The sequence below is a fragment of the Camelus ferus genome, chromosome 4 (assembly GCF_009834535.1).
Source record: "Camelus ferus isolate YT-003-E chromosome 4, BCGSAC_Cfer_1.0, whole genome shotgun sequence".
Taxonomy (NCBI): domain Eukaryota; kingdom Metazoa; phylum Chordata; class Mammalia; order Artiodactyla; family Camelidae; genus Camelus; species Camelus ferus.
The window spans coordinates 20,898,648-20,912,491 of NC_045699.1; the positions used below are offsets into that span (position 1 = coordinate 20,898,648).

General features: G+C 41.1%; 1 protein-coding gene across 21 annotated transcripts in view; it reads left to right on the plus strand.

The window, feature by feature from the left end:
• BNC2 (basonuclin 2) overlaps positions 1-13,844 on the plus strand; it is a 410,528-nt gene that overhangs the window by 155,040 nt on the left and 241,644 nt on the right. For 15 of the 21 annotated variants that reach the window (XM_032477642.1, XM_032477637.1, XM_032477641.1 and 12 more), the window contains one exon: positions 5,583-5,666. The exons of 5 other annotated variants lie outside the window; for them this stretch is intronic. In XM_032477642.1, the coding sequence (XP_032333533.1) occupies positions 5,583-5,666 (84 nt within the window). Of the gene's footprint in view, positions 1-3,840; positions 3,856-5,582; positions 5,667-13,844 lie in introns of those variants that run through there. One more of the 21 variants, XM_032477660.1, reaches the window with a different exon arrangement.

Consider the following 13,844-nt stretch of genomic DNA (forward strand, 5'->3'; position numbering starts at 1 on the left):
GGGGAGACGCTGGATCTTATGTCCTGGTGTATACTTCTTTCTTTTTCCTTCTTTCCTTTTTTTTTTTTTTTTTTTCCCCTTTTTAAAGGGATCTCTCTTCTAAAATGAAGTTATCATCTAGAGAGCTTTTGCCTTACCAGTTCTTTTTTTGATATTCTTATTTATTTAGGCTAGTGATTCGCAAACTTTAATGCTCATCAGCATCACCTGGAGGGCTTGTAAAAACAAGTGGCTGGGCTCCACTGCCTGGTAGGTCCGCTGTCAGAGTAGATCTCAGGTGGGGCTGCAGATGCAGGTCTAACAAGGTCCCAGGTGATGTTAATAATGTTCCTTGGCTGAGAGTACACCTTGAACCTCTGACCTAGACTGTTTGTCTATCAGTTTGCTGTTTTGGGTTTTTTCCCCCAAAGGGTAGAGTTTTTTCAGTCTTGATTCACCTAAGTTCCTTGAAAACTCATTTTTCATTCATGCTAGGTCAAGCCACTAGCATGAAGGAGAACTCAGAAGATTGCCTTATATTTTAATTGTGAAGGGCTTGGTTGGGGCAGGAATGGCAGAGAGTGAAATGTGTCGCTTCTCAGTAATTTCCCCATGAAGACTTTTAAGGTCGGTGTGTGTCAGCCAAAGGGGACTGGAGAGGGATTCTAGGAGGTGAGCTGCCCAACTGGAAAAATGTGCCAGGAGCTGACATGGAGCGAAACCACACTTTATTCTAGTACAACAAGATGGCGCGCCGCCCACGTGGCGCACTTGTCCTTTTTTACATATTCTGCCCGCACATGCGTATTGTTCATAATGTGCGCTCACGCTATTGGCGCATGCCTATTGTTCATAATGCTCGCTCACGCTATTGGCGCATGTGTATTGTTCATAATGCTTACTCATGCTATTGGCGCATGTGTAGATTTACTTATTTACTTCTTACCTCATACACATGCAAGTTACTGTGACCTTTGACCTGGGTCCCACGGCCTACTCAAGGCTGCCGACAGTGTGTCAGAGCCTAGACAGAGCTTCATAGTTGGCCTCAACATGGCATTCTAGGAAGCCTTCTACAGGGTGAGAGAGCTGGCCCCTAATTGAGACTAATTGAAGAGGTATAATTTTTAGGTTCCCTAATTGCTTATATTATTCCTTTGACACTTGAAGTTTGCTTCCAGCCATCCCCTCACCCCCCAAATTCCTTCTCTCACTGTCTCAGACTTCTCAGCCCTGATGGGAATGGTGTGCTGCAGGGCCAGGAGGTTATCTGGGAAGTATCGTCTACCTGTTTTGTGTACCTACAGCACACTGAGTCAGGTGATTTACCTGTGTCATCTCCTTCACCCTTGTCAACCCTATGCAGTGAATATAATTATTCCCATTTTACAGATGCAGAAGACAAGGCTTTGAATTGGTAATTTACTGACCAGCTTCACAAAGTGCTGTAACTGGGATTAAAATAGGCTTAGGGGGGTGGGTATAACTTAGTGGTAGAGCACATGCTTAGCATGCATGAGGTCCTGGGTTCAATCCCCAATACCTCCATTAAAAAAGTATATTAAAAAATAAAAATAACCTCCCCTTGCCCAAGGTTTGGCTCCAAAGCCAGTGGACATTAACTGCACATCCAACAACTTAGGTCTCCTTTTCAGTGATTCTTCTCACTTGTTTTGCAGCACTGCGTTTAGCGTATCTCCATCCTTACAGTGTTGGGTAATTAATTTATTTCCTTATCTGCTCTTTCTCACAAGCCCTCCTGGCTAACTTGTCAAATCCATTTCGCTGAATGGTCTTCCTGAATTCTTTGTGTTATCTGAGTAATTTTTCCTCTCGTTGCTGAACACTGACCACTGAAATGAGGCTGAAGTTGTCATTGCTTTTCTCTGGCTTGGAGTATAACAGAGCTTATACCCAGCCGTGCCCCTGAGTCCTCTGATGGGGCTCTTTTGGGGTTGTCTCTGTTTCTTTTTAAAAACCAATTCTGTCTCCCTATTCTTTTCCAAGTTTTCCTTGGGTTCAGATGCTTTCCCTCATTCCTTCACCACTAAGTTGAAGCCACCAAGCACATACACTTGAGACCTGCTCTGGGCTTACAGCCAGTTCACCAAAGAGACTTGAGCTGACATGGAAGTTAGTTAGTTTATTTAGGCTCTGACTTTTATAGTGCCTATCAGGTAAATGCCTACCAGAATGTTTAATGTTGAAAAATAAAAGTTCAAATGGGCTCTGGCTTTGCAAGAAACATCCCAGACTCTGTAAGCCCCTTTCTTGGTAACACTTTTCTCAGGTTATCACTCCTGTGCCTCTTTCTTCCTTTGTCCCTTTCATGACAGCCACCCTCTGCACCCATTCTGCTTCAGGTGTTTTGAACAGTAGCTTCCATTTACGATGTGGAGCCTTTTCAGTCTTCTTTTCAGAAGTCGGGTCCCTAGCAGTCTTTATGTGGGATCTCTGTAAACAAAGGACATATGTGTGTGTAGGAAGCCTGCTGTATTTCCTCCCTGTCCCACAGAAAATGTGTTTTCTGGAAGCCCTTTTGACACTGAAGTGAATGCCCACTGGCCCTCCCTGGTTGAAAATTCTCCTGAGAGGAGAGAGAGAGACTTTTCTTTATGCTTGTTGTCATATGTTTTGTTTCTGCTGATTATATACAAAGTGAGTTGTAAAGAGCTCTCTCCCACACCGTGGTCCCTTTGAGGTACATGCAGAGAGGAGATGTGCACACTCAGCTCCCGCTTCCCTAGGGATGCTTGGGGGTCCCTCTCCAGGCCTATACTTCCTGCTACAGCCCCAGTCGAATGAAATTTAGACAAGGACCAGTTACCACCCCGTCATGAAGCCTGTGGCGTGCTGTGCCATTTAGAAATATTAGCTGATGAGTTTAGTGCTTGTCTTTGGTTTTAACTTAAGTGTTTCTCTTAAACAAAGGGAGAATAAAAAACAAAAAGTCCCTGTAGTCTTACTACTTCTCAGAGATCAAAATCACTGTGAACATTTTGTGAAAACCATGGTGGAACTTTTTTTAAAGCATGACGTTGAACTGGATGCTAAACACTAGCACGAAGAAAAGAAGATAAAATTGGAATTCCCCAAATCAATTTAAAATTTCAATTCCATTGAAAACAGGAGGTCTACATCGTATTTTATTATCTTAATTTGAAAAGGAGTAATAATAAGGAGTTGGGTGATTTATGTCTGCTGTTTCTGTCCCTCCTAGTTCATTTTGGGGATTTGGATTGTTGAAACATTCTAGTAGCCTGGTGTAGTTTCCTCCCAACTTACTCACAGACCTTTTTGTTTTCTCTCAGAAACTGTGTATTTCTAAGTGTTTGAGGTTGTAATTGAGTGTAATTGTAGTTGTTTAACTTTCTCTCTTCCTCCTGAGAGTGTTTATAAAATCCCTTCTGTGAGGGTGAAAAGGAACTAGAAACTTAGTCTTTGTGGCATGGTCAAATAATATTAAGGTAAGTGGGAATTGTTTTGCATACATGAAATAAAGTATTGTTTACACTTAATTTGCAGTATATACACTCTGGCTCATGGAATGTGCTGTAATCAGTAGTAACATTTATTCAGGTTTTATAGGAAGCTTTTGCTGGGTTTCTTCTTGATATGGAATATTCTAAAAGGTTTTTTTTTTTTTTTTTTTTTTTTTTTTTTGCAATTCTTCTGTTGCGCCCTAGGGAGAGTTACTGTTACAGAGCTCATTAGTGCCCCTCCACAAGTCATCCGTGTGGTGGGATGGGCATTGTTCTGTGTGTGACACAAATGCCGGGGCTCTCCTCTTCAGTACACCCCATTTCTTTCTCATTCCTCAAGATGGAGGATACATCCCCTTCAACGCTGCTTGTGTTGTCCGAGACCAAATTGCAGGTAGTAGGTCTTGATTTCTGGTAACACCTTCTCAGTTTCCTTTAATTGTCTTCTTTGTAATTTCCTTCATATGAAACATCAAATGCCTCTAGAATGGATGCCACTAAATGCAGCTGTTACATGTTTTTCATTAACTCTTTGAAATATGTTCTCATTTTTTCTCATTTCTTATGTTTGGGCTTTGTGACTTTCTATCATGTGACCCTGAGGTAGTTATTTACCTACTCTAAGCCTCCTGTTTTTTCATTTGTAAAATGAAGGTGCTCATGTCCCGTAAGATCATTGAAAAGAAAAAAAGGGTTAATCTGTATGGAAGGAATCCACATGGTGACCAGCAAGTTGCAAGTGCTTAGTAAATGTGACCTCCTTTTCTTTCCCTTCTTGGTTCCAGTTGATGAAATTCATGTGTAAAGAGTGGTTAACCTTGAAGACAGCTGATACTCTGTTCGTGTCACCTTGTGATAACAGGCAGGAGGGAAAGAGTAAGACACCTGAAAAGAATAGGAAAGGTGGACGTAGATATGTGTGAAGAGTTGATTGGTATTTTGTGTGTACATATACATAAAGATACTTACTTGTGAACTTGCAAAGTGGAGTTTATTGAAAATTGTGTAAATTTAGAGAAGCAAACAGACTTGTGAGCCAAAAGAAAGACAGAAATACCTTATAAGGCAGCATGCTTAGCTGAAAACTGATCTCTGAAGAAAGAATTGATTGGCACAGATAATCCCAAATGGAGTTAAAAAAAAATAATAAATAAGACACCAAAGGAGGGCTTTGAGGGGGAAAGGAGACACAGGTAAGATGAAGCTGACTGATAAATTGAGATTCCCATACACATATATAGTTGTGTGATTACTAAAGATAGTATGTGTTTGAAAATTATTAAGTAGTGATCAAGAGAAACTTTTGAAAGCAGAAAACAGATTTCAGTGAAATCTAAGTCCTTTTTTTCCTTCATCTTAAAATTTTTTTAATAAAGTAAACAAACGACTAATAAGGCAGTATTTCAGGATGAGACTGACTAATTATAATAGGTAATTTTGAAAAGGAATCTTAGTGGCTTTCATTGTAGAATTCTAGATTCAGAGAACTATTCACTAAATTACAATTGTCCTGTTATTTTTATTGTTAGAACAGACATAAACCTTAAGTGTAATTTAAATATAGTAAATAATTAATGAATACTGATAAAGTCTGCTTGTGCTGGCCTATGCCAGGAATAGCAAAAATGAATTTGAACAGGTCTGTTGAGGGTGCAGAGGAACATCAGGCATTGTAGAATGCAGTTTTCTTAATTCCCACTTCAGAGAATTTAAAAGAGAGGGAAAGTCACCAATTTCCAGCAGAGAGTCCATGTTTCTTTTTCCCTTCCCTCATTTCCTCCCATCCTTCCTTTTGACCTTCCTCTTTCTTTCCTCCTTTCATCTCCAGGCCAGAGATATTTATTGAGTGCCTGCTTTAAGCTACAGGCTGTGGATATAGGGGGCAATAAGATTGATGTGGATTTTTTTCTTCTTGCAGTGTGCCTTCTGGTAGTTAATAAACTTGGATGTATGATGTGTACAATATATTTGACCTACTAAGTGTCACAAACCTGTGAAGCCATAATGGCCTGTTTCAGAACGGCAGTCGGGATATCCCTGCTTCTGCCTGGGTCAGGTGTGTTTGTGTGCAGTTCTCAGCAGCCTCCACACCCAGCATCTAACTCAGCCGTGTTCCCCCAGGTCCCAGTGGCATGTGCTGGCAGAGTGCTGGGTGCAGACTTTTGCCCAAATCTGGAGGAGCCAGACCAGAGGCTGGAAGTCCAGGTTGGAGTCTTACTGTTTTCTTAGTTGGGGGTGGTATGACAGAAACAGTGGTCGCTGAAGGCCGTAGAGATACATCACATGCCTTCAGGAAAGAGACAGCTGCTGAGACAGGTATAAAAGAGGGGCTGGTGTAGCATGTGTGCAGCAGAAAGTCCAGGATAAATTGTTTGTAACTGGAGATCATTCAATTATTCATTTAAGAAATCAAGAAATTGTGTATATTATGCAATGATTAAGAACACGGCTTCTGGAGGCTGGCTTCCTAGGTTAACAGAAGTTGCTGTGAGACCTTTGGCAAGTCACTCAACCTAACTGGGCTTTAAGCTTTCTCATCTATGAAATGGAGACTTCCTACCCAACGTGATTATGAGGATAAAATGTTTTAATGCGTATTTCTAGCAGTTAGCACAGGGCCTGGCATCTATAACAGGCAATCAGGAAATCTTAGCTCTCATTTTTAAATAAAGTCATCATTATCTCCTGCTGAGAATGGTGTTCAACACCCGGGATGCATGGTGAGCGAGTCATGCTTCCTGCATTACGATCTCCCAGCTCAGCAGGATGGAAGGCATTCAGCTGGGCACTGTGGGAGAAAAACAGGACTTGATGATTAGTATCCTCCTCCTTCATGGATTGGGAGATATGTCCTCTGGTGTAATGTTCAGTTTATTAGTAAAGCACATTTTTAATGAAAGTATTGAATTGCCGTTCAGTTCATTGTTAGGTCTTGAGAAGTTAGAAGTGTGTATTGCAAATTAAAATTAGAACCATGACATCTTGGCCAAGGGCTTGTCTCCAATTACAGGTACCTTTTAGAATTATTTTTTAATTTACTGGAGGTACTGGGGATTGAACCCAGGACCTTGTGCATGCCTAGCATGCACTCTACCACAGAGCTATACACTCCCCTCCAGGTACCTTTTCATAGTTAGGGAATCTGTGTGCCATTGTTGCAGAGATGCATGTTGGAGTTTCAGCATGATGGTACCTCCTTGGAGGAGGAAACCCAGACTGTTTTTAAAGGGCCATCATTTTCTAAATTTTAAGAAGAAATTAAGAAATTTTAAGACTTGAGGGGATGAGCATAATGAGGTTGGTGTTAAAAAATTTTTTTTTTTTTTTGACTGATTTTGACATCCAACATGAGAAAAAAAGAATAGTTTTAAAAGTTGATTTCTTCACCATGGGCATGATGGTGGGGAAGTGGTGGTTGGAGGAGGATTCAGTTTTTAGGATACGGAAGGGTCTCCATCTCTTCACACCGACTCCTAGCCTGGGGGAGACCACCTGAGCTCTGCGGTGCTGTGGGCTGGTACTGTCTGGCTGGCGTATGGCTGTGATACAGTGGAAAAGCAGGTGTGACACAAATCAGACATGATCATGCCTTTCCCATTTTCTGAAAGCTATCAGCTTGTGTGTGACACATAGAAGACTTTGTGAAGGGTAGTCTGATCTTTGACCTCTTTGGGTAGGACGAGTGATGTTCTTCAAACATGTCACCTGGACTGGTCTGTCATGGGCGGTTGTTGGATAATCTCTTCTTGAACCTTGAACTGTGGCTCAAAGAGTGATGGGTTTTGCAGATGTGGGTGCGTGAAATAAAATGGAAAGAGACCAGTGGATCACGTTATCTTGACATACCAAGGGAGAAAATGTACATTTTACAAGTTGAAGCAAAATCCCATGGTTGTAGGTAGCTAAACAGATTGTGGAGTTGACAGTTCAGCATGGGCCTTGCAAAGGAGACCAAGTTACTGGACAAAGAAAAGAAAAGTGCTTATTTTACTAGAGTCCTCATCTTGCAACACTGTTTTGGCGGACTGAGTGGAAAAGTTGAATCTGTTAGAAGATAGTCAACTATGGTGAATTGGTGAATTAACTGGGTCCCCCTTGAACCCTTTCTTTCTCTCCTTTTTCTGTCTTACCTTCTAAATATGGCTTCTATACATTTTAATAATATCTGGTACATATTCATATTATGTCAGTCATAATAAATTTGACACTTAATATATTCTTCACCAGCTAACAATTCCAGGAGTAGCTTTTCCCTCAGAGTCCTTTCATTCTTGCATGGCACCATGGCATGTGTATTCTGATTTTTTTTTTTTTTCAATGGAGTGAGCCACTTCTTACTTTTCAGTCCAACTCTGCACTCCATGGAACTCACCAGAGCATTTGGCCAGAGTCGTTTACTTTTCCTGCTTGGATCTCAGGCTTTTTCCCAGGGCCAGGCATTATAACCATCAAAGGATTTGCTGCTTGGCCTCTTGATTCTGAGAATAACCTCTTGTACACCTTGATTTAGGAGCCATGGCTGTGTATATCTTTCCCCATGAAGGATTCTCGTTTAGACACACAGCACCCATACCTGGTTTACTTTTGTATTTTAGCTAAGTTCTCAGGACTGGTGGCACCCCTTCCTGTTCTTACCTGTTTTCTTTTAACCCTTGCCTTTAATCCCTCAAATTTCAGATTATTTAACCACCAGTATTATTTACTAAATCCCAGGACCCCTGACACTCAATATATCTTTGGTTTTGAATGACTGTCATTCTTGTAGTCTGTGCCTGGCTTGACTTTTGCAAGGGCATCTGCCATCTTGTTTGTGTTAATAAGCTTGATTTAGAAAAGTAGCTGGAAATCCAGACTTTGATTCACTAACTTTTTTTAGTTTCCTCAGTGGATTTTGAAGTAGGTGTGAACCTAGGTACTTTCTGTAAGGTACAGTCACAAAAAATTGTGCTGTGACATGATTATTTTATGGGAAATGGTTATTCTAGTTTAGACCTCCTTTAACTGCTGTTAAATATTTTATTTTTAAGCATAGAAAAGTGACCGCTTTAGTCTGACTGTGCTTCGTCATGTGTTAAGTTCTTACAGTTAGCTGAGCTGAGTTCCTTTCTTGGTTGGGAGTTGAAGATGTGGGGTTTGACTTGGTATTTTTCACCACTAAAGTACTTAGAAAATTAGAGTAAATAATGAACCAATATTTCAGTACCAGATTAGACACAATTTACTGTGTTGTTTCGTAAACCACAGACTCCTTTCTTCTATGAATGCATGAAGGATCCCTTTTTTTTTTCCAGACATACCGGGGTACAAGTGTAAATTTCCATAAAATTTAAATGAGGTGCTTCCTGTAATTAATGAACAATTGTGGCTGCTCTCTAGTCTGCATTGTAATTAACCGTGATCAGGCTTGTTTAGTGATGACACTGTTCCTGTAATATGACAAGCTACTGTGAATTTGCCAGGTTATTAAACAACCTGCAGCATTCACTTATGGAATCACAGGGACGCGCTTGGCGGCGGCTGCTAGTTAAAGGCACCATAAGGGGGAAGCAGAGCTGCCCACTGAAGTCTGTCGATCACCAGAAACAGGTTTAAATTCCTGTGATTTTTGGAGAAGTTAATTTTATGTGGATTGTCTTGAAAACTTTTGTTACATGATAAACCTACTGGGGCAGAGCTGGTCATTTTTATGAACTCCTAATGAAGCCAGCAAATTTTCTATATTCTTATCATCCAGCGACACTACCTAAAAGCTGAGGTTTCCCCTTCCCACCCTATTAAATAGGTATAATATTTGAAAAACAATAACAACGACAACACACTGTTCCCTTAGCAAATTCGTTCCCGGCACCCCTCAAATAAAAGTCCACTCTCTTTTGGAGTGTGTGTTAGGAACAGCAGATGACCTTGTGCTAAAGCACAGCCCTGTCACAGGTAGAGGGAGCGGTCTAGGGGTCCTGGTAGCCTGATGTCCGTGGTCACTAGTGCGCTGCCTGCCCAAGCCCCCCCTTCGGTTTAAGAACTGTTCAAAACGTTACTGTCTAGTTACTGTGGTGTCTTTCATTCAGATTCTGTTTATTGACTAAACCACAAGGATTCCTGCCCAAAGTACCAGGCGGTCTATGCTTGACTGATTTTGATTTTCTAACATCAGCCCTGGGGTTTATTTGAAAAATGTACATAGACTGCAGCTTTAACAAGTCAAGTGACTGCATGTTTTTGACCATGGAGTAGAGTATATCTGAAGATCATTAAATTTAGAGGGGAAAGGAGGGGTGGAGAACAAGGGTAGTAGTCGTTGTACCATTGCAAAGAGAGAGAGAGAGAGAGCGTGTGTGTGTGTGTGTGAGTGTGTGTGTGACACATGGTTTTTGTCTTTTCATCTTCTCCAAGAGCCAGAAAGTTTCCTGCCGTTCTCTTTCCAGCTATTGACAAATGATTGCCAGATGTGAGATCTTTGCAGTGCTCTTTCCCTCAGCAAACCTGCAGCGATGGGATATTTGATTCTCCCTTGCCCATTTCATCTCCTTTCCACATCTGCCAGGGACACACAAGCAATACATCCCTACATGAGAGTTTAAAGTTTATTCAGCTCCTTTTTCCCCTCCGATAAAATGTGTTTGGAGACAACAGAATGAGGTCCATATGACTTTCTCCCAGCTCCACTGTATGAAATTAGTTGTTTATTTTACTTATCTACCTCTCAGTAATTGAACGATTTCACTTTAGTTTCGGTCCGTGGAAAATTTGATGCAACTCCGGGAGTGCTAAGAGTTTCCTATTGTTGTCCGCCTGCTGCAAGTATGCCATCATCACAGCTTCTCCCCGATCGTCTCAACTCTGATAAAAAGTAGACTAGTAGTTTCATAGGATTTCCGAGGAAAGCAATTTTAATAAACAGCTGTCAAAATACTAAGTGTAGCCTGTCTGGTGAAATGCAGTAGTCACTGAAGATCCATCCGTGAGGGGAAACTTCAACTTGTTTGGCTTGATTAGTTCACCTTATAGTTGTGTCCATTGTCAGAGTTGCTAAGGGTGAGGTCCTAGCTTTAATTCCAAGTAGCTTATAAAAGTGAAAGTTCAGTGCATCTTGGAGGCATCTGAAATTAGCCCATGTAGGCCACACACATAATCACTAACATGCACAGAAGCCTTTGGCATCTGCTTGGAATCTGTATCGATACTGATTTTTTTTCTCATCTCAGTTTAAAAATATTTTCCAAAATGCTCTTATAGCGTATGTGCATACTATAGGGTGGGCTGACACAGGTGGCCTTTCAGTTTTTCTATTACTCTTTTTGGCAAACGAAAAGGCCCCTTATTCCCTGAATAAGATCAGCGTTTTTTGTTTTTTTTTTTTTAACATTTAAAAAATAATCCATAAAATGTCTGCCACATGTTCCCTAGTTGATGGAAATGTTTTCCAAATTAGAGCTGTAGGGTTGGATTTTTACTGTAAAAGTGCTAGTGTGTTTACCGTTTCTGCTACCCTTGTAGCTGCCTGACCTTAGGCGAATTTTTTTTTTTGTGATACTCAAATGATGAATATAAGGTGATTACTAATTTCTGAGGAGAAATTGTAGTTTTTGCTGTTAAGGAAGCAAACGGCTTTGCCCATGTGAAACTCAAAAGAGAAAGTGTGAAGTCTGTTTTTCAGTCTGTTCTTTAAAAAAATAAAAAAATCACAGCAACAACAAACAAAGCCTAACAGGAACAAAACCAAAAAGTCAGTCCCCCTAGAAAGCAGAAATCCTACTTAAGCCTAAGAAAAAGAGGTAAACCAAGTTCACCAAGATGTGCACATGGAATGTTTGTAGCTTATAGTCTTTCAATTATATTACACCCCAGTAAAGCTTAAGAAAGGAAAAAGGGTACAACTGTTTACTGCAAGTTGCCAAAATGTTTCTCTTGGATGTGTCTGTTGAACAGGATAGAAGAAAGTCATAGTTGAAGGTGTAGGTGGTCATACCTCGGTTCACTGTCAAAAATGAGGTGATGATCATGATGGCGTGGTGAGTTTCAACAACACCCCTCAAAACAAAATTACCACAACCCAAAGGATCCCTGTGGAAAAGCTTGTATTTTTATTGTCCTTCGACGTTCCCTGGGGACCAACGCCAGGATTGGCCCTCAGTGGATGCCAGTAGGTGGGGAGGTGGCTGCGAAGAGTTCTTTCATAAAACAACAAGGTTAGGAACTCCTGTGGCAGGAGCCAAGTTCCTCTGAGTTTAGATCACTTCACATAATTTGCTCTCGCTAATGCATTTGCTGGTTTCTCATGCCTTCCTGCGTTTTCCTCGGCATGGGTACTCTGGGAGGCAGGGAGGTGCTAAGCAATGGAGGTGTCATCCGGCCCGAGTACCTAGGGAACGTCCTTCAGAGGACGACTTGTCACCAGCCGTCAAAGAAGAGAGTGGCTTTGTGGTCTCTGAACATCTGGCAGCGCTGCACAGGAAGCTGAGGGGGTGTCATTAATTGTGATGAAATAATTTAAACCATCAGGAATAAATGAGGCTGTTAAGCTAAGTTCAGATTCCATTTGCCATGCACATGTGTCTAGCAGCCTGTGTGCAGTTTAAAAAAAAATGAATTATATTAGCTCATGAGTAGAAGTGAAACAGATACTGTAAATGAAACAAGTTGCTGTGGGGTGATGACATCGTGTTGAACCACTTCACAGAGTTACAGTTTGTAGGATCAATATATTGAAAGTGGTGCAGTATTGAATGAATTTTTATATAAAGGGGTTCTTATGGTAATGAGGGATGTAGTAAGGATCAGTGATTTATCGGAGCCCAGGGAGGACGGACAGGTGGATGGGTAGAAAGAAGCAAGCTGTGAGGTCAGGGTGGGTGGTGGGTGCGTAGGGTTCTTACCCTGCGAAGCCAGGCCTCTGTGATGCACAGCCCACCTTTCTGCAGCCTCTGGCTTTGAGTACAGTGTTCGATGCCATTGCCCTGCGTGATGGAGGATGCTTCCTCTCTGATGACCAACTCTGGATGTCCCTCTTGAGAGCTTCTGACACTTTGGGTGCATCTATGTTGCTTTTCCTGAGAATGAACACAACTCTCTTTGGTGATAGGTTACTCCTCAAGTGGATGAGCATACTTCTGAGGCTTTGCAAAGTCAGTGAAGACTGATTTCAAATGTAATTTTCAGGCACAGTGGAAAGAGACAGCCCGCGCGCGTTTCTTTACAAAGGCAAGACTGTCAGGTTGGAATGTCAGGACATCGCTGAGGTTTTGAGCACTAAACTGAGCAATGGTGTGCAGGTTCCAAAGTACATTTCTAAAATAAAAGTCGTTCCTTTGACACATGAGCAGAGTCTTCAAATGTGAACTTTTCTTTACGAATAAACAGAGGAATCTGAAAAATAAAATGGGACCGTTTAAATACAGGAAGTGGTTTTTTCAAACCATCGGAGAGGTAGGCCCTCTGTCAGATGGCGGTGGTGGTGCGGAGCCCTCGCAAGCCTTGGACAAGAGCCATTCCGCGGCAGCGTCTTATCTCATGTTGCCCTGCCCTTCCCCTCACTGCCTCGTTGCCTTTCTGTCTCCCCAGTTGTTTATCTCCTTTCTCTCTTCTTTTCCTTTTCCATTTTCTTTTTTCCTTTATTCTCACTTTTTATTTTTATCCTATTTTATATTCAGTTCTCTTTACAACCTGTTCCCATTCTCTTTGTTCCATAGAAATGAATTGCAGTTGTGTTTCCATGGACAGTGCTAGTTTTCCTGCTACCCGTTCAGAGATTAATATCCACAGTTAAATTGTACATGTATAAAATTTAGGTTGCATTTATCATAAACTTGCATGACTATTGGTGGATTTTTTTTTTAAAGGAATGTGAATGAACCTTGATTTGTTTTTTTAGAGGGATACACACTACTCACTAAATTATCCCTCTGCCTAGACTCTTGAGTCAAAATGTTACCAATGAAAGCCAGAAATCTGTGGCTCCCAGTTACCATCTTCCTTCTTACCCTGGCAGAGGAGGAAGACGTTCAGATCCAAACACTTGAGTTTCCTGACTTCTAATAGGGTAACCAGTAGTTAGGATAATGCTTCTCGTGTGTTTTGATCTTTCGATTTCATTTTAATTGATGAAACAGAGTAGGAAGACTTGAATTCTTCAGTTCTATCTTCTTGGCATTGTTGGAAGGACTGAAGGAGATGTGTTGGGGGCATTGTGTCTAGCACATCACACACAAATAGTGAATGCATTGTAGTTATTATATATATATTACATGTATTTTGCCATCTTCTGTTGGCTAAGCAGATAAAGAATTAAGACATTTTTTTTTCCTGGAAATTTCACATATCTTGACTATTTAAATATTATTCACCTTTAAATAGTTTTATAATTTTTTTTTCCCCAAAGAATAAGGA